Below are 20,627 nucleotides of genomic sequence, written 5' to 3'. Positions count from 1 at the left end.
ACTGTCTCTCTGTCCCCCTTGCATCTCTTTATCTCCCTCATGTAGTATCTCTGTCACCCTTGCTGTCTCACTGTCGCCATTGCTGTCTTTCTCTCCCCCTTGCTGTCTCTCATCCCCCTTACTGTTTCTCTGTCCCCCTTACTGTCTTTCTGGATAGCTTGAAACAAAGTTCTTTGTGAATTTGAGATGAACATTTTTAACAGTGCATAGAACAAATTTTAGTGTTGAACTACTTGAATTCCACTCGACTACTCGGTGACTGTTGGTCTGTTGTTGATGTCATCAACTCGGGGCACGCGGAAACAGCGCTGGAGCATGCAAGTGCTCGGTGCTTAGCTCTACTGGTGAACCAACCCACGGCCATTCTGGTTCACTGCAGATCACTGTCGAACTGGGAGTATGACTTCTACTTCCACGGCAGTTTACTACAGAACATTTCTGTCTGCAGTCCTTTCTCTGCTCGTGTTCCTGACAGTGCGGTGTGATCACACGTAAGTCTTCTCCATTGGCATAGACCAGGCAATATCACGCATTCAAATTTGCCGTCATTTATTTGGGAGGACACGAGCCATTGTAACAACCAGCTGTAGAAAAATGGATCCTCGGCGGACACCTTCCAAAATTTACGTTATCTTTCGTAGAGAGGCTGGAATGCGTAATGCTAAACATTTTGAAGGGTCCCGCTAGTCAGGGGTGTATCTGTGTTAGTGAGGCAGGATGAGAAGTGCGACGCTCGCTGGTGCTTCTAGCGCGGTGTCGCCTCTGAACTGGCGCGCAGTCTTCTCGTCATGCACATGGCGACTGGTACAGGAAGAAAATTCGGGTTCCTTGGGCCCCAGTCGAGACGTGGCGAGTTACGAGCCAATGACCGGGGTTCAAAACCTTTACATAGACATACGCCACTGCTTGTTTACACTGTATGTCATAGAGGAACCTGAAGAATGAAAATCAGAGTCGAATACATAGACACTCGGGGAACAAGCCAAAAAGCTTGGTGTCATATGTCAGATAGCTAGACAGCACAGAGAAATTAGTAGTAAGGATTTAATTAAAAAAAAGAAAACATCAAAAACGAACACAACGGCTGACAAACGGCGAGACAGTTGCATCGAGAAGATCAGAAAATACAGACAAACAACAATCTCGGACAAATGACATCCAAAGGTCAAACAACACAACTACGATGGCACACACTAAACAGCAGGCCTCGTAAAACATCAGGAAAAAGCAGATAGATAGCAGTGATAGGGGTTGATGTGTGTTCGACTGCCTCCCTTAGCGCGGCCAATGACAGGCGTGCACTCCGGGGTGTAGGTGAGGAGGCACCTTGCTCCAGCTACGCGTGTGCACCACTGACGTCACAGAGACCATCCCCCCCCCCCCCCCGACTCCCGGAGTCCAGGCGGGCGGGTAGCTCGCTCTGCTCTGTTGTTCTTCTCCTGTCGAGAGCTGTGTTTGTTCCTGCCGTCTGCTGGACCCCGGGAGTGGCTGTTTATGTACCGAGCTGCCTTCGTCGCGGGCCCTAGCGCCTTCAGGCGCGCTCCTGCGAGCCTTCGAGGTCACGAGGCGGTCTCCTGCCGAGCCTACCTGTGCCCACTTTGTGATCTGCTGAAGACAACCACACTCCTTGTCTAGTCTAAACTGCGCACTGTATATCAGCAACAGCATATTTTTCTTAGTGTAGACCTCGCGATATATCTGAACTCTAAAAAAAAAAATGAGAAAATCACTGCATATCAGTAGAATTACAGTGAGAAACTTTTTAAACCACTCCAATTACACATACCTACTTGAAATATTTTCAAATCTTCATGTCAAGAGTACGGCGCTGAATTGTTTTTAAAAGATATTTTCAATAAAACTTCTAAATTCCCTGTGAAACACCGATACTTACGTTACATCCAATCGCCGCCTCTATTGGTTGTTATTTGTTGGGTACGGGTTGACCACTCACACCTCTCAGTTTTATATCTTAGCCAGCCTCATCTAACACATTTGGATAAGTAAACATAGAATTTCGGAACAGCCATTAGAACCTAAGTTTCAAATATTTTCCAAATCCAGGCTGTAATTTTCAAAATAAAACTTAAAACTTACTTAAGTATACATGAATAAAATAAATATGTATAATGTAAAAAAATGCTTAAATAACTATAGGAAATAGAACAAAAATAATTTTTCCTGTTTTTAAAATGAAACAAACATTTTTATCCAAGTAAAACGGATCCATGCATGGTTAAGCTGAACTGAATCAAAATAAACTTGTTTACGCAATTTTTTGAATTATAAATTCTAATATTTTCCTACTTTTTTTTCAAATTCCCCTCATTTCTCTCTCAGAAAAAATCGTGTATCCGGCACTTTTCCAGAAATGTTTTCTCACCAAAGATGACATGAGATGACCTATGCTGACATGAGCAGACCTATGCTGACACGAACTGATATATGGTGACACGAGCTGACCTATGCTGACATGAGCAGACCTATGCTGACACGAGCTGATATATGGTGACACGAGCTGACCTATGATGACATGAGCAGACCTATGCTGACACGAGCTGATATATGGTGACACGAGCTGACCTATGCTGACATGAGCAGACCTATGCTGACACGAGCTGATATATGGTGACACGAGCTGACCTATGCTGACACGAGCTGATATTTGGTGACACGAGCTGACCTATGCTGACATGAGCAGACCTATGCTGACACGAGCTGATATTTGGTGACACGAGCTGACCTATGCTGACATGAGCAGACCTATGCTGACACGAGCTGATATATGGTGACACGAGCTGACCTATGCTGACACGAGCTGATATTTGGTGACACGAGCTGACCTATGCTGACATGAGCAGACCTATGCTGACACGAGCTGATATTTGGTGACACGAGCTGACCTATGCTGACATGATCAGACCTATGCTGACACGAGCTGATATATGGTGACACGAGCTGACCTATGCTGACACGAGCTGATATTTGGTGACACGAGCTGACCTATGCTGACATGAGCAGACCTATGCTGACACGAACTGATATTTGGTGACACGAGCTGACCTATGCTGACATGAGCAGACCTATGCTGACACGAGCTGATATATGGTGACACGAGCTGACCTATGCTGACACGAGCTGATATTTGGTGACACGAGCTGACCTATGCTGACACGAGCTGATATTTGGTGACACGAGCTGACCTATGCTGACATGAGCAGACCTATGCTGACACGAACTGATATTTGGTGACACGAGCTGACCTATGCTGACATGAGCAGACCTATGCTGACACGAGCTGATATATGGTGACACGAGCTGACCTATGCTGACACGAGCTGATATTTGGTGACACGAGCTGACCTATGCTGACACGAGCTGATATTTGGTGACACGAGCTGACCTATGATGACACGAGCTGATGTACTGGTGACTGGACCTGGGCGAGCCGGGACTGACCTGCGCCTGGGTGAAGAGCACGCGCCGCTTGCGGCGCTGCGCCAGGGGGAACTGCATGGGCTTGGAGTCGCCGGCCACGCTGCACGTCGCCAGCCCCGTCATGTTGCCCATGTTCATGTTCATGTTCATGTTCATGTTCATGCCGGCCGTCGCCGAGGAGCCCATGAGCCGCGAGACTGCGCACCACACAGCACGACACTCCGTCACTTACCTGTGTGGATACTCACTCACTCACTTTCATTACATCATCACAGAACATTATTCAGTATCATCTTGTGTATGACAATAAATAAACTTTAAAAATATGTATTTTGGCTATTTATGTTGCTGAGACTTAAGTATCATCGACAGCTAAATCATTCATTAAAACAATATTTGTACTTTCACCAAATTTACCCAGTTGGCAATAAATGGCTTGAAATACTTCAAGACATTTTTTTTTTTTTTGTAATTTAGTGAAACACATTGCTATGGTTATTTTCGCATACAAGAAATAAGTTTTTAAACAATACTGAAAGTTTCTTGTCGCACTTATGAAAATTGCGCATAAATTTAAATTTGGATTGTTTTTTATACATAAAAGCATAATTTTTCCAACCATGGCGAGAAAAAAATAATATTCATCAATTAGAATTTATTTTGTTTTATTGTGATTATTGAAGTGTGCAGCTAATACTGGAAAGCTATTAAGAATCCGAACCCAGTATTACTTCTTAAATTTTTTTGTAGCCATACAGTTGCTTTGGTGAAATGTACAAATGAACATATCTGTGTGATCTTACACGATTATTTCAGTTCCATTAGCAAGCTTGTCTACAGAGTAGAGACGGCGACACAGACAGGAGCTCACAGCGAGACGTCAGCACTGACAGACTATAGTCTGTCCCACGCTTAGATGGCATACAGAGCGGTGGCGAACACTGTTGCCACATGCCTACTACCCGGCTTGGTGAAATTAAAATTCTCTTTTTTTGAATACCGTCGTTAATCAGAATAGGTTTAATATATTTTTAATAATACTACTTCTTAATGTTTCTAAGACAAAAAAATAGTGCCTATTGATAGTATGACTTAATAGGAAACTTAGCTTAAATTATTGAAATTCATTTAAAAACCAGATAAAATAATTAGATTCACTTTTTTTCCGCGAATATATTTTCATACCAGCTGTGCGTTAAAAGACTCGGTAGTATTGTCTGTTTCGTGGTTGGCTGGGTTTATTTCAGGCACTTGTCTGCTGTCAGCACACATCAGGCACTTTTTTTGTTTTTGCGAAAAATAAATGCCCCTAATAATAATTTAAACATTAGTGAGCGTTAGTCAATAAATCACTTTTTACACGTTCGAAAAGTGTTTTAGCAGGTTAAAAATTATTTATTTCTAGTCAGAGATAAATTATTAGTAATTATTCTTGAACAAGAGAGAATAATTGAGAATTGTAAAGATGCGGGCATGATCTCAAATTAAAAAAAAAAAACTTAGGAGTAAAGAGTAGACAAACACAAGCAGCGTCACTGCTGCGTCATTTCCACTTCTCCCCTTGCCGGGTAGTGCATGCGTCGCCGCTGACGCACTCTCCTCTACCGGTTCCCCCACCTCGTACCTGACTATTCCCCTCATGCGATCGCAATTTTCGTAACGCCCAAGAATTGTAGCCCCCTCAGCACTTCAAAAAAAATCTGTTTGAGAGTATTTTTTTTACTGTTTCAAATGCTGAGTGTAGTGATAATGTATTGCCTGAGAGAGTTCTAAGAAGGGGCTCCGAGGCGAGGTGTGGTTGAGCACTGACGCGTGCTGGAGGGGGGGGGAGGGGGCGTCCCACCGGCCGACCAATGGCCGCGAGGCGCCGGGACGCATGCGCGCGGCGGCCGCGGGGGTGGACGGGAGACCCCGGCAACATGGCGTCGACCCACCTGTCCCATCGATCACCGGTCCCAGACTGCCTCTCGCCCTCAAGGCGACCATAGGGTCGACCCTTGCCTGGGCAACACCGGCGCACTGGCCCTTGTGCCTGAACGACCCAGCTCCAGTCGAACCTCTTCCTGGAATGTGGAGCTGCGACCTTGCCTCTTTACTGACGGAGAATAACACTCAAGGGTAAACATCACTGAGTTCAGGCTATTATTTGACGAAATACATTCTGAAACACATTCTGCTCTATGTATTACACGCAGATTCAAACACAGTAAAAGTTTCTTGAACTGCCCCTTTATATTTTATTTTTTTCATCCTTAAATTCTGGAACTTCGATAACTTTGAGTTTGTAATCTCATTCCAAAATAGGCCTACGTAAGGTAATTTTTGAATTTAATTTTGGCATTATACTTTGAATACTGTAGTAGCGTACATCATCAAACCACGCAGGGCACAGTCGTTGAGTTAACCTCTATTGCGCGGGGAATTAGTTCCAGGATTAAAGAGTTATCCGCCAGTGCAGGCAGCTTGTGCTTCACGAGTTCGCCGCTGCCAGCTGCGGCGCTCATGCGCAGGGCTACGATCATTCCGCCGGCACTTGGAGTGCATGCACGTGTGGTTCGCGCTGATTGGTCTGCAATACTGCCGACCCCGAGCCAGCTATAGTGATATAAACTAGGATAATAAAGTGTCCCGGACTAACAAACACTCTAAAATAATTTATTGTATACAGCCATGTTAAGTCTATATAACATCACATCCACACTAACAAGAACGTTGCCTTCGTCTAAGGGTAGGTTTTGTAGAGTTTTCCACAATATTTGCTGAGTTTTTGATGTCAGACTTGGGGGTTCCGTAGAATCAGGAAGAATTGCTGGATGAGAATGTCTGGCCTGCAATTTTTATTTCGGTGATCCATAGTCCATGACGATCTCTCAACCGTGAAGATGCTTGCTGCAAACCAAAGCGAAACGTCGGTAAATTTACGAATATACCGGGATATTCTGTAATTATAGGGTATTCTTAGTAAATTTGGGGTACAATTTTTAACAGTGTACAATCAACAAATACCAATTTAAATTTAAATTTTAACGTTGTAATTTCCAAATTTATACATGTTTAAAGTTTGGATCACCTCCAATTCTCGCCCTTTCACGTAGTCGCCTGCTTCGCTGAAACTCCTGTCCCGAGCTCTTCAGCTTCTGTCAGCTTCTGTCAGCTTCTGTCAGCTTCTGGCAGCTTCTGGCAGCTTCTGGCAGCTTCTGACAGCAGCACAAGGGAGCTCGGTTGGAGTCGTGTGGCCGTGTTTGAGTTAACTATCGCGTACTTCCTGGCAGAGACGTTCTCCTAACGCTGATGTGCGAAGTGTCCGGTTGTTCGCGGATGGACTGTAAGTGCAGAGAGAGAGTACGACTCCATCGCCAGGCAGTGGCGAGCCCTTGTCCTTTGAAACTTGAAGTCAAAGGAAGTAGCTGCGAGTGTTCGGGACACCTCCCAGAATCTTGCTTCAAAAATGTTTCAATCTGTTGGCGTGCGTTCTTTCTGATTTTAAGTTTAGGTTGCAGGCTATTTCAGCAACCCTTGGAACCCACACCTCTTTATTTAGCCTAAATACAAGAATGTTTAAATAACTCATAAACATTTTCCCGCTAAGTAATATATTTATCGCGTGATTAAAAAAAGCCTTTTCTTTCCTCTAAGAAAACAGATTTGTAGTTCATACTGCAGTTAATGTGTCTGAAAATTAAAATTAAAACTTACTACGCCCTTCATGCATTAGTTAAATGTTAGAAGTTTTGGTATAATACTCGGTAGCATCATGAATTATATAATCCTTGAACACTCTTGGAATAATGTAACCAGACATTTAAGATATTTAGAAAACTTTCGAAAGTATATTTAACGCAATGTTAAACTACAAATTTATTTGGTAACGTGATACTGTTAAATAAATTAGAAATGTTAAAATGAATATGTTGTTTAAGCAGGGTATAGTTAAAAAAGCATTTGGCTTATTAAATAATTGTTGGGTTCTTAACAATACCGAAAATATATTGATTAAAATTTTTTTTATCCGTTTTATAATTTTGAAGTTACTGTGCATCAGCCCAAATTTATCTCGTATAATTATTTTATAAATTAATAAATCTAGCAAGATGTATAAAGACGCGCCAAAACAAGCCACAGCGGTGAGGTATTTCTGCGAACAACAGAACAACAGAGCCATGTGGCCAGCCAGCGAGGAGACATGTCCTGCGACGTGCTGTCCGCCGAAGGAAACGACAGCCCCCCCCCCCCTGCACACACCCTCTCGCCCAGATCTTATCCCGCTCGCCTTCGCCAGGCACTTCCAGCCGGACAGTGTTTATTTTTAACTTGTGACAGATTTTCTGAAACGTGCTAAATCCTTCCCCACCCACGTTTTCTCTTCCGACCCCCTTTCCCGTCTGTCACCGTTCCCCCCCCCCCCCCCCCAACACACCCTGCACAAACACGTCCAGCGTCAAATCTCTCGCTGCAAGTTTTTATTTGAACTCGTCGCATTGTTCGATCAGCTGTGGAGTTTCAGGGGGGTTGGGGGGGGGGGGGGTCTTCCTGTCGTCGCCGGACTCACCGCTTCAGAGCGGCGCTCGTGCCAGAAGGGCTTATCGGACAAGGGAGGGGCCTAACCTCCGGCTCTGTTCTGGCTTCCCGGGCCGACACGCGGCAAAGTGACAGATTCTACAGACGTTTCGCTCTGCGTCGCAGCAGCCATCTTCAGGGTTGAGAACTCAACTGAGAGATAGAAGGTGGTAAGTCTCTACACATTCTACCAGGGAAATTCTTCACGAGAGGCTTCTTCCTATTGGCTCGGGTGACGGCTTTCCTGCCAAACACCAGTCTTTCTGCAAAAAACAAATGTGGGTGGTATTACTGTGACAACTGCAGGACTAGGACTGCGATTACCGTCACCGTAGCCGTAAGTGCAATTACATTTCCCCAGGAATAATGACAGAGACTACTTCGTGGCAATTGGTCCTGTTGGGTGTGTTGGATCAGCCAATACATTAAAATGTGATAATTTTAAATTGTGTATTGAAAATTCCTTAAAGTAACCGCGGTTTTCAATAAAGGCCAGTTATACTGCTGTTGGATAATCACCATCACACCTCAAAATAGCTGTACTTGATATAGCAAAGAAAAATGGAGTTTTGTTCTAATATTTACATCCGCATATTTCTCCCAAATTTCAGCCTTTGAATTTTTTGGCCATTCAAGAAATTTTTGAATAGCACCACCGATTCGTGGGTTAAGAGTAACCATGAAAAAAATATCTATGAATATTTACGACGTTTTATCTATTGTGAGACAAGTATGGCCTAATGCAGTCACGTTGAAAAATACAACTTTTGGACTGTAGTGTCAGGAATGTGGCAATGTAACAAGGAGAATATCTAATGATTAATAGTTTATGTCTTCCATTGTCACTGGCCACCGCTTTCTTACTCAGCCATCAAGTACTTAACGGAATTCCGCTTCACAAATTTTTTTCCCCTAGTTCTCACATCGCGCGAGAACAAATCAAACCTATCCACAAAGCAAAACCAGGCAGGCTAGCATGAAGGAGTGTGAGAAAAGGTGCTGTTTCAACGACACTCCAGTGAAATCTGCACTTGAAGGAGAGGCAAAATAAAAGAAGTCAGCCGGACGTAAATGATCCATCGGGTTTAAGGTTTTTTCCAGCACTTTAAAAGGAAGGTTCATATTCTTAGTTCGTCTGAAAACGAGAGGGATTCTTTGGGTTGAGTGCTCGGTTTATAAAATGTGCAAAGTGTGCAGGTTTATAAAATTTATAATTTAATGATGTCCTATAACATATGTAATACATACCCAGTAGTGGGGTAAAATGATACAGAATGCAAGAGTATAATACGCGTTAGTTTACACAAAAAACGTAACAATAAAATAATGATAAAATGTTAATTATATGTTTTAAGTAGGCTATGACTGTTTTGCATGTACAAATAGGTAAATAAAAAAATTAAAGGTACTACCTACCGAAATAAAAAAAAATTCAAAAATAAAATAATAACCTCGGTCTCCCTATTCGCGTGAAAATACTTTGTAACATATATTCACTGTATATGGCTAGGACTTTGTGAAATCTATCCACTGTATATGGCTGATACTTTGAGACCCCTATACACTGCATATGGCTAAGAATTTGTGACACCTATACACTGTATAGGTATGGCTTAGACTTAGTGACATATTTTTATAGTATAAAGGTTAATACCCTTGAAATATCCACAACTTGTAAGCTAATACTTTGTCCTATTCACAGTATATATGCTAATAATTCACAAAAATAAATAATCAGTTTAAAAAAATTGAAGGAACTATCATTATCTATCATTTAAGTGCCTACTATGTTGTTTAACATTTACCCGAATTGTTCAAACGCGCATAATAGTAGCCTGGTGGATGGTTAATTTCAATTTGAATGCTGTACGTGAGACTACTGTCAACTTTCGTGTAGCCTCAATTGAAATAATAATCAGTAAATGTAACATAATAATATAATAGGTAATTATCTGTATAGATACACATTTAAAGCATGAATCATGGTACACATTTTTTTCTGGCGTATTTAAAATTTAAAAATTTTAATCTTAGAATATCCACAAAGAGACACAAATACATTGATTACTCGATTTATTCAGTGTTAATACAAAAACCATACTAAACGCTAAGGCAATTATGAGAATGTGTTTTATGAACATTTTACCTTGCCTTTAAAAATACGTATGCAAACGAGTCTGTGATGTAGCGGCAACGGGAGTGGTTTTCCTGGATAGAGCTCTCTCGTCTTGTTCGAAACAAAACGCAATAATCGGAATCTGTACATTTCTGGAGCTTATTTTTCGGCTTTTGCTACCACCCCTCCCCCCTTAGAAGGGCTGAGCTCCTTCCCTTCGTCTCTAAAGTGGTGAGTGCGTGAACTGCTACCCCCTGCCTACACACGACCCCTTCTTCCGGCTAAGTAAGCAGCCCGCATTACGAAGAATAACACTCCATCGCACAGCGCCCCTGCTTCGCATTCCATGTGGCGGGTTGGGGGGGGGGGGGTCTTTTGTTACTTCCTTTTCTTCAGGAGTACGAATCGAGGAGCCGCGGAAAGCCATCGGGGCCCATACAAATCTCTAAAAAGAACCACGAATTGCAACAGTAAGCAAGGACGCATTCTCGTAGTCTTGTTATCACGGGACAATGGCTAATTACATCTCGGCTACACAATGATGCGGAACTGGTCTTGGGTTCTTTTATTGCCGTGACGAGTGGCTGACTGTGAGAACTGGAGCTGAGGAGACGTCTTCTGTCGCGGTGCCTTGTGGGTCTCCCAGTAACCACGCCCTCTGGCTTGAAACTGATCACGTGCTGTCGAACGAAACATTTGAATACGTGTTCGTGGAGCCTTGTATTATTATTTCATTTGTAAGGATGATGCCGCTGCAGCGCGCTGGTGCTACTGACGGTAATGATGATATGATAATGCTGCTAATGCCGATGATGATTATCGACTCGGACACTGTTTTGACTCCCCAGTCGTTGCCGTGGCGCGACTCGGGCGAACTAGGCGAGATGATGCCTCAGTGGTTCACCATTGCCTTCCGCGTGGAGGTAGCAGGACAGTGAGACTCCCACACGGATGTGGGCTTCCGCAGCCACTGTTCAAAGTTGCTACAGCTGTAGCCAATCGGGAAACACTCCGCTCTCGGGTATGAGTACTTCAAAGCAACAGAATTTCCAAGAAAATCAGTACGTAGCTGCTGCCCTGAAGATGGCTACGGCAAGGTCGACCGAAACGTCGCCTTCAACGCGGCTATAACCCACAGACAGGAGTCTTAAGCCTCTTTTATTAAGTTTCAAGCCATCGGAATTTTTAATAAACCAGGAAGTTTTCCATCTAAACGGGAACATTTTCCTCGAAAAGGGAATTTTAAATTTTTTCTTTTTTTGTAGTTTTTTGGCGGAATTTTTCCCTAAAAACTGAAAATTTTGGCGAATTTTGGGAAACTTATGGCAAGTTTTTAGTCAGTTTTGGCAATTATTGAAAGTCAAGGTCAACCAAGATGGCCGCCGTGATCTGCAATCCAACCTTCTCCTCCCACTTCATTCCGATTCCAGCCGCAGGACATTCATTTACAATTTTTTTTAATACTAAACTAAACTGCGATATCTTTTAATTGTGTTCACATTTAGTGATTTTTCAGAATGAACGGCAAATATTTACAAATCATATTTATCTCAAATATGTCGATTAAATCAATTGTATAAGCATTGATCGCTTGTTATGTGAGGTGCATAGTAATGTCGCGGCGCTCCCAAAGGGCGGAGGTGACATTGTTGAGTATTTGCTGTTTGGTTTTTGTTTGTAATAATTAGATTTTTACATGGGCAAGTGAAATAACACAGCTTATTTTATTTTTCTTTCTACTTGTAAGGGTCTTTTAAAATATCTCAATATGTGTGATCTGTGGCTAAACGAATGCACATTTTCAAGGTCAAACGTAAAAGTCTGTTATGTCTAAAAAAAAAAAAAAGGGGGGGGGTTGCCTGTAAAGTCGATTTACGGACGATAATTTTACGTGATAACGTCATAAGAAAACATTGATGATAAATTGCATACTTTTTTATTTTTCAAATATTATTTACGGTTTTTGCAAATTTAACTTAAATAATTTGTTTAAATATAATCACGAACATTTAGTTAAAAAGCCCGCGCCGTCACCTGTTTGATATTACAGAAGATTTTCTCGCACGGTGGTTTGCCGGTTCTTGCACTCTCGGCTCAGGCGGAACTTGACAATTTTTTTCGTGTGTGCAGACGGCGTTCATCGATTTGTAAGACGTTATCACGTCAATAAACTGTCTGCCGCGGGTGTGGCGTGCGTGCGGCCTACCCGCAGGGGCACGCGGGTTGCCTAGCCGCAAGGCGCGGGGGCGCATTCCTCGCGGCCTCGGAGGCATGCCTGTGACACCGGAGCCCCCGCCCCGTCTCGCCACGTCCTTCGAGGGTGTTCAGGGGAACAGCGGGACAAGCGCCGCCCACTCACTCACGTGCAGTGCTAGTTCCCGCGGACAGGCTTTCCTTTCGGACTATCGTTCTGGCGCAGAGTGCCGCCTAGCCAGAGGTGTATTTGTGTTAGTAATGTTCGCAGGCTTTCACTGCCGTTGTCTGAAGTAGCTTGGCTTCTGGGTTGTAGCCGCGTCCTTGGCGAATAATTCACCGACGTTTCGGTCGACACTGCAGTCGCCATCATTAGGGAGCAGTTACCTACTAGTTAGGTACCGGGAAAATTCGCGGGTTCAATGACCTCTAGGATGAACTTTATAGTTCTACGTACACTCGGTCAAATGTCACCCTCTCATTGGCTGCTGTCTTGTGAAGGTGTCCCAATGTAGCGGCCTGTGCTTCGACACAGCTTCGGTTGAGAGTTTCTCACTGGCCCCTAGTCATCCAGATGAGTTGTGAGCCAATAGCAGAGGCAGCACTGAGATATAACTATATGAATTTTAGGCTGTAGTGAAATGAATCCACGAATTTTTCCGGTCTCTACTACTAGTACCTACTAGTACCTACATAGTAGGTAACTACTCCCCAATGATGGCGACTGCAATGTCGACCGAAACGTCGGTGAATTATTCGCCAAGGACACGGCCACAACCCGGAAGCCAAGCTACTTCATGTTTGGGTTGGTTTGACGGGATGATAAGTGCGACGCTCGCTGGTGTTTCTAGCGCGGTGTCGCCTCTAAGCGCAATGCTGTGGACTCCTCGTACCGCACACACCGACCCTGAGATATTTGAGCGGTAACCATAACCTTAGAAGCCGTGCAACCCCCTCTCCCACCCCCCTTCCTCTTATCGAATACTCCAGATTGGCGCCCCTGGTTTATAGCATTTTCAAGCTGATAAATGTTGCCAACCCCACAACATAAAAATAGGGTTATTACAAAAAAAATTATTTTTCGTATGGAACATTTCTACTTTTCCCGTTTGCTTTATAAAGACACGTGAAATTTCAAATAATTTCAATTACAAAAATGATTCGCTATCACTTAAAAAAAAAAATCTATTGGTTAGTAAAAGCCTGAAGGAAAAGTGAATATGAAAGTCATAGCTTTATATGGACACGTTGCTTTCTCCTCAGAATTATTCGGAACTATAACTTCTAACAGACAAGGCGGCAGCGCAACCCGAATGCGCTGCAATCAGTCCTCGGAGGGAACTGCAGCGAAGCCCGCCGCGGCGCTGGTAAGCCCAGAAGACAAGACATGTCTGATTGTAGTTGCTGAGCTGGACCAGGGAGGAATTGGGCGTTTTTTTATATGTGTGTCTTCTATGACATTTTAGTGCTTCACTTACAGAGGGACTCAATTTGGCTTAAACGTAAGCGCATCACTGATATGCAATGATAGATATTAGAAAATATATCAATTATAGGAAACATATTTTGAAAAAACTTATATACTTTTAATGGAAAAAAATACGTCAAAGGGGTGCAGCAAACAAAAAGTACTATAGGCCTATGTTAAATATACTTATATTTTGAGACAGTGAATTTGCTAAGTAATCATTAAATCAAGGTTTAATTTTTTTGGTCCTTAAATTATTCATAATAGGTATCATATATTTTTAGCTTCAGAGCTGGAAAATGTTTTTAAATATGAACTGTTTAAAACATACGAAACCGTAGCTTTGAACCTGAAGGAACACAGTCCATGTGACGTCAACCGCATAAAAATGCTTCTGCGTCTTTAGTGGAAATGCTCACCGCCGTATATCGCGTCAGGTGTCTAGTGCTGGGATAAACCTGGAGGAAGTGACGTCATTACTGCATAACCCAGTGAGAGGCGGCAAACTTTCTAAACAAACAAATTTAAAAAAAGTGTTCGTCTGAGCTCGTTAAAAAATGCACCGCACGTACTTAACGCTAGTCTTACCGTGTCCTCGATATCTCGTGCAGAAACAAGCTACAATAACCAATGAGTATAACAACCCAGTGTGGTATTTGCTTATAGTCATCAGCTCAAATGCCAGTTTGATATTTACCAACTCTGGAAATCCTCGTAAGGAAAGTGACAATGTTTCCAACTATAAATGACAGCGGGTCAGTTCATGTTGAGACAGAAATTACGGTATATTATCGCATACTTTTTATCTGAACAGCATTTATATTTTAATGCAAATTTTAAGTCTCTTACTATTTAATATTTCCATGATATTTGACATTGAGAACATTTTTGAATTTGTTATCTCTTTAAGGGTTTAATCATTATCGACTTATATGCAATAGACTCGGCGTTATCTTTAGATTCCTAGACTGCAACATGTCCGTCACCCAGTCGAAGTAGCATCTTCCCGAGAGCCAAGAAGGTTTTTACTGCGCGCGGGCTTCAGCAAGGAAGTGTAGGGCTTTCAGCCGGCAGTTGGGCGTAACTGCTGGAGGGGTTGGCCAGACTGGGCCGGAGGCGCATATTTACCTCCAACAGGCGAGGAGGCCGGATAAACACTCGGCATGTGTTCACAGGAGTTGGGCAGATTACCGTAACCTACAACAACACTGCTTCCCCCTCCTTTCTCCCTGTAGCATTCCTGGCCTGTCACTGCAGTCCTGGCGGCGTCAGCGGGAAAACACTGTGCATTGTTAGCCTGATACTTCCTTTAGAACTAGCCTTCTAACTGGCTTGCTATTGCGTAACAAAGCGTTCCAATTAAATGAGTGACGTCAAAATGAGATTCTTATTTACCTATAAACCCTTCTCTCGTTCGTGAAAATAGGCGTATCTCGAGGAGTAAATATTTTGTTATTGCAACAATAAATTTATTTCAAACTCAAACCACATATTAATCTCACAGATGACTTGAGTTAATGACGTATTGTAGGCCTATATCACATCTCAAGACTGGTTTTCTGGAAACACTCAATAAAATCTAAGAAAATAATTTAGTAGGCTATGTATTTGATTTTGTAATTGTTATCTACATATTAAGATATTTACTTTTACAGAATTAGCTGAACCAAATCAAATGTTAAAAAATGAGACTATTGAGTCTAAATTATTAAACCCAAAACTGCTTAATTTATTGACTTAAAATTTACAATATTTTAAGATACTAACCCCAAGATTAATTTAGTCTTTATTGCATTATGATATCTCAAACCTTTCCGAACACATGATGATAGTTGTATAGGCCTAATTTATTTCTGTAAAGCATTTACGCTTTTGGAGCAAATAAAAATGGCATAATTACAAGGTTTAATATGTTTCGGTTGGTGGTCAAATAGAAAGAAAGGGCTGTGTTTATTTTGAAATTGTTCGCGTGGACAGAAAAATTCACCCCGTTTTTAGGTAGCTTTCAAAGAAATCGTATCTATTGTAGCCATTACCATGGCGCGACTTCCAGAAAATTTTTATATAGTTTTTCGTTTCATGGTCCATATACCCCAAAACCATCGACAACTCAAAAGCTTTTATATATATTTATATATATAAGGTAAGTTAGCCAAATAAGGCCCCCCTTGATTATAAAATTTAAAAAAAATAGTATGAAGATAGTAAAAATTATGAATGTTGGACAGCAGCCTTCTTAAACATGTGTACTTCGATAATACATGATCAGAAGTACCAAAAGTAAGCTAGTTGTATGTACCAAATGACATTATCCAAAAATGATGCAAAGGGCCATATTAGGAACACCTGTTCCGAATAAGGCCCAGCAGCAGTACCAAATAAGGCCCATGTTTAAATAACTGCCAATTGAAGTCAAATAACAATAAAAAATAATGAAATTATCTATACATTACAAGGTGCAATGGTGGTAGTCCACATTCAGATAATTTGAATTACATTGTAACATTTTAGAACCTCTATCGATAAATATTAAAATTTTACAGCTGAACATGTAAATACTAAAAGTTCGCACTGGAATCACAAACCAGAAATTTTTAAGAAAAGTCACAGCTGAAAATGAACATGTAGGTACGCAATATGTCTGTGAAACTAAGTAGCCTTACAAGCACAAACTGGGCAAATTAAATTTGATATTTTGTCAGCAGTAAGCCCCACACATTCTTCATGAACATAGTGGCTATACTTTACACACAGTCTCATGTCAGCAATCCTGTCCTCTGTGCAAATGAAACAATACCAGGCTTCTTTTCCTTTCTTCTTCGTGTCACTCGACCCAATAGCAAGATGTTTTTGTGTGGCAGGTTCAGAGTGTTTTTTATTTCTTTTAACATTGGAACTTCCTGGGGCAGCATTGCCTGGCTTGTTGTCTTGCTTTTGATCATTCTGAGTCTTCATTTTGTCTTCAAATAATGTCTTCGTTATCTCAACAGCTTTGTAGCAAAGAGATTTTTTTCGATTTACATTATTCTTTTTCATCACCTCAGGTGTCCATAAGATATCTTTGAATGAAATGTTTAGACTAGGTTCTGTGCCATCACAGGATACAAGAGAAGAGTCACTTGAATCACTTGTTCCCGACGATGAGTCTTCTAAATACCTTAGTTTGTCAGCTTTTTTTCGAGTTTTCTCTTTTACCTGCTCATGCTTGCTCTCTTGTGGGTGAACTGAGGCTGCAGACTGTGATCCTTGTGCTGTTTCATCTGGGTTTTCTATTCTGGTAAGTTCTGAAGGAGTGTAAGCACTCTCGTGGATAACAGTAGGGTCAAATGGGTAAATGCCAGTTGCAGAAAACCCACTTGTTACATTACTGGGCGTAGCAGCTTTGGTCCAAACCTTACTAAATATTTTCCCAAAAATACTTTTGGTTATTGTGCGGTCTTGAATGTTTGTCTGCTTTGACCAATGTAGTGACACTTCATCATCCCAAAATGTTTCATGAGGACCGAAAACAGATTTATGAAAAGGCTGCAGCTCATGTATTGTGTTGCTTGGTAAGCAGAATAGTATGATTCCGTAGGCTTCAGCAGTTTCCACAATGCGTATGTCCAAGTGTGATGATGCACCATCGAAGATAAGCAAAATGTTACCTTGTGGTTTGAATTTCGCCAATTTTTTTGAAAATATTTTTTCCAAAATAGTTTTTAATTTAACCTTTTAAGAAGGTTTTTCAAATATTTATTCTACAAAAAATAATCGTTTTAGTGTTTTACAAAGAGCTTTAGTGCTGCAACAATCAGATAAAAATTTCAGAAAACTGATGTTCCGAATAAGGCCCGCGGGCCTTATTTGATTCTCCAAAGTGGGCCTTATTTGGAGTTTGTGGCAAACACACACTTTCTTTAAGTGTTTTACTCACAGTTTAATACACAACAATAGTTCAAAATATATAACCATACTAACATATTCTGTAAACTACGGGCTTTAAAATGGTGTATAGATACTTTGTGTCAGTTACATTACCTTAATGTGAAGTCGTTTTTCACGATTCGTCGAAATTAGTAACCACAGCCTCTACGAATTCCTTGCTGGTCTCTAATGCGTGTAAAATGGCGAACAGTTCGCGTCCCAACAAGTAGTACCTGCGCTGACCTCTAGATGCCAGAGGCTGTCCGCAGCATGTCTCGTCCGGTGAAAACCTCTTTGCTATCCTAGTAAACTCAATGACGGGCCTTATTTGGACCCGGGCCTTATTTGGTCAAGGTACCTTATATTACAATTTTGTGGACACGATAACTGTCGCAATTTTTCACAAATCACTTCCAAACTGATACATAGAATCTAGTAGTAGAAAACCTCGGTCGAGTTCGTTAATGGGCAATATCCGACCAAAGGGGTAAAAATGGGGAAGGTTTAAAAAAAATAGAAAAATTGTCATAAATCCCATAATATGAAAATATCATATCCATTTGAAACTCTCAAAACTTGTAGGAATAATGCTAATATCTTTGTATGAATAATTTTAGCAGACGACCAACCATAACTGCAAGGGGTTGAAAAAACAAGAGTTGGTGGACAACAATCTATAACTCCCTTCTTGGCAAAAAAAAATCAGAATCGTTGGGATTGTGTATTAATCTTATATTTTTTATCTAAAAAATTTGCCTGAAACAATATTTAAAAATATGAACAATTGTTGCAGGGGGTTGAAAAAATAAAGGGGTAGAATTAAAAAAAAATCGTAATTTACTTGCCATGTGCACTTTTAAATCCGTTATGTTTAACTGTAAAACCTTCATTTATTATCTACAACTTTCGTCTAAAATAATTTTAGCATAGACTACGACCAACCATCACTGAAAGGGGTAGAGTAAACGAGGACTTGAGGACAAAAAATATCACAACTCCCTTCGAAGGCACGCGTACTTTATTTTACAGTGTTATCCATAGAACACGCACGGCCTTTGAAACACAGCCTAAAATGATTACGTAAAACGTAAAGTGGTGGCCTCTCGCACGTAACCAAAAATAAATCAATCAATCAATCCGCATAAGATCTGCGAAACGTTTAACTCGTACGTGAGATTGAAAGCTATCAGAATATTTAATTTAGACCTATTTAGGCAAGGGTGTTTTAATCTTAAAAAATAACAAATATAGATTTGATCGGAAACAACATTGTGTATGCAATCAGAATAAACCTAGCATGTGGGACCGGGTTGCTGGTCGGCGCTAGGCGCTACACAGCTGCTGAGCGACCAAAATGGCCGCCGCAGGAGTAGCGGTTGCTCCGGTTCCAGGACAGATGTCTCCCCAGGGAGGGTGCGTATCGGACGGCTATTAAGCGCGACACAAAGTGTCGGCGACGCGACAATTGCCGCGGGCAGAGCGAAGGAGGGGGGAGATTAATATTCCCTTCACGCCCTGGGGGAGTGGCGGCCAGGCAGCCACCCTCTGAGCTGATAATCGCGCCGTTCATCCCCGCTATTAGCCAACCCAGGCGCGCAGGGGTGGGTCTGGCTGGGGAGACTCGCCTCGCTTGTTTCCGAGCAGCCTCGTGACGTCAGGTCAGGGAGGGGGGGGGGGAACCCCCTAACTAACTGCACCATCTGAGCGGGAGACAAACAACCACTGTTTTATCCCCAGAAGATTGAATAACCGCGGCGCGTGAGACACCATGTAGGCCTATATTAGCTGAATATTTAACATAAGCGTTTATTTGCAACAATGTAAAAACTATACATTACTAAAGTTACTTTGAGGGTAATTAGACACTGATATTTTGGATTTTTTTTTGCTCTAATTCTAATTTTGTACATTCCATCATAACTTTGGCATTTCGAGGCATGAATATTACCTCCCAAACTTTCTATTTTCTGGTTGCAAACCGCATATTTACTAACAGGCTCTAGCCTGTGACCCCTGGGATAAAATAACTGATTACTTCGCGACTACAGCTGTCACGATAACCACACAAGTGTTTACTTCCACAAGCAGCCAAAGCCAAGTCCTTTGTCATGTCAAGCCAATATATATATATATATATATATATATATATATATATATATATATAGCACGGAAGCTTTGTTTCAAGTGGTGTCAAAAATGTTAAATTGCCAGACAACAAGGCCTAATCCTAAAAAAAATCCATGAATATAAAACAAACAAAAAAAATCATTCGCATAATTATCTTTTATAATCAGCTGTTAAATACGATTTTCAACTTTTATGGGATTCGATAATTAGTTTTAACTTTGGAGAATTTCTACAACAGAGTAAAGTAAAATTAAATTTCTCTGAAAGAAACTGCAATCATATGGTGAAATTTTTTTGTAGCATTGATTACAAACGTGTTAAGTGCCAGATAGATTTTTTCGTTTAGTTCTGTCCTTCTTTGTACGACTCAAAAACGTTTAAAAAAGTAATTGTTTAAAAATATGCAACGTTCATAATTTTTTATAGTTTCACGGAAGTAGAGTCACTTGAGAAGTTTTCAATTGAAACATTGTTTCACTTATAAATGTAAAATATAGAGCTCATAAGCAAACACGCAATCTGTTTCGACACAAGGACATGCTTTGGTTTGTTGTTAAACAACTGGAGGCCTGAGCCCTTGATAAACCTGTATATGGCATAGCCTCTCTACATTATTAAGCACTGTCACAAGTAACTGGCCTCAATTGCTGTTAAGGGCGAGGGATAATACTCAAAAGACAACATATTGATTTCAACAGTTTTTTGGTCATTACAACTTTTTTGTACTTTCATATTGTAAATTTATCCTCGGTATACAAAGTATACTTAATTCAATAGGGTGGATGAAGTTTTCAGAGACTGGCTGCTGCAAATATTTATCCC

General features: G+C 41.3%; 1 protein-coding gene across 1 annotated transcript in view; it reads right to left on the bottom strand.

Annotated features, from left to right (window-relative positions):
- Positions 1–20,627, bottom strand: part of LOC134536366 (homeobox protein Nkx-2.4) — a 94,504-nt gene that overhangs the window by 52,118 nt on the left and 21,759 nt on the right. The window contains exon 3 of the mRNA XM_063376120.1: positions 3,460–3,635. Coding sequence (XP_063232190.1) covers positions 3,460–3,635 — 176 coding nt within the window. The remainder of the gene's footprint in view (positions 1–3,459; positions 3,636–20,627) is intronic.

This window comes from Bacillus rossius, chromosome 10, assembly GCF_032445375.1.
Source record: "Bacillus rossius redtenbacheri isolate Brsri chromosome 10, Brsri_v3, whole genome shotgun sequence".
In the NCBI taxonomy this organism is placed as follows: domain Eukaryota; kingdom Metazoa; phylum Arthropoda; class Insecta; order Phasmatodea; family Bacillidae; genus Bacillus; species Bacillus rossius.
The sequence above is the reverse complement of the archived record's forward strand: the minus strand, read 5'-3'. Positions and strand labels throughout refer to the sequence as shown.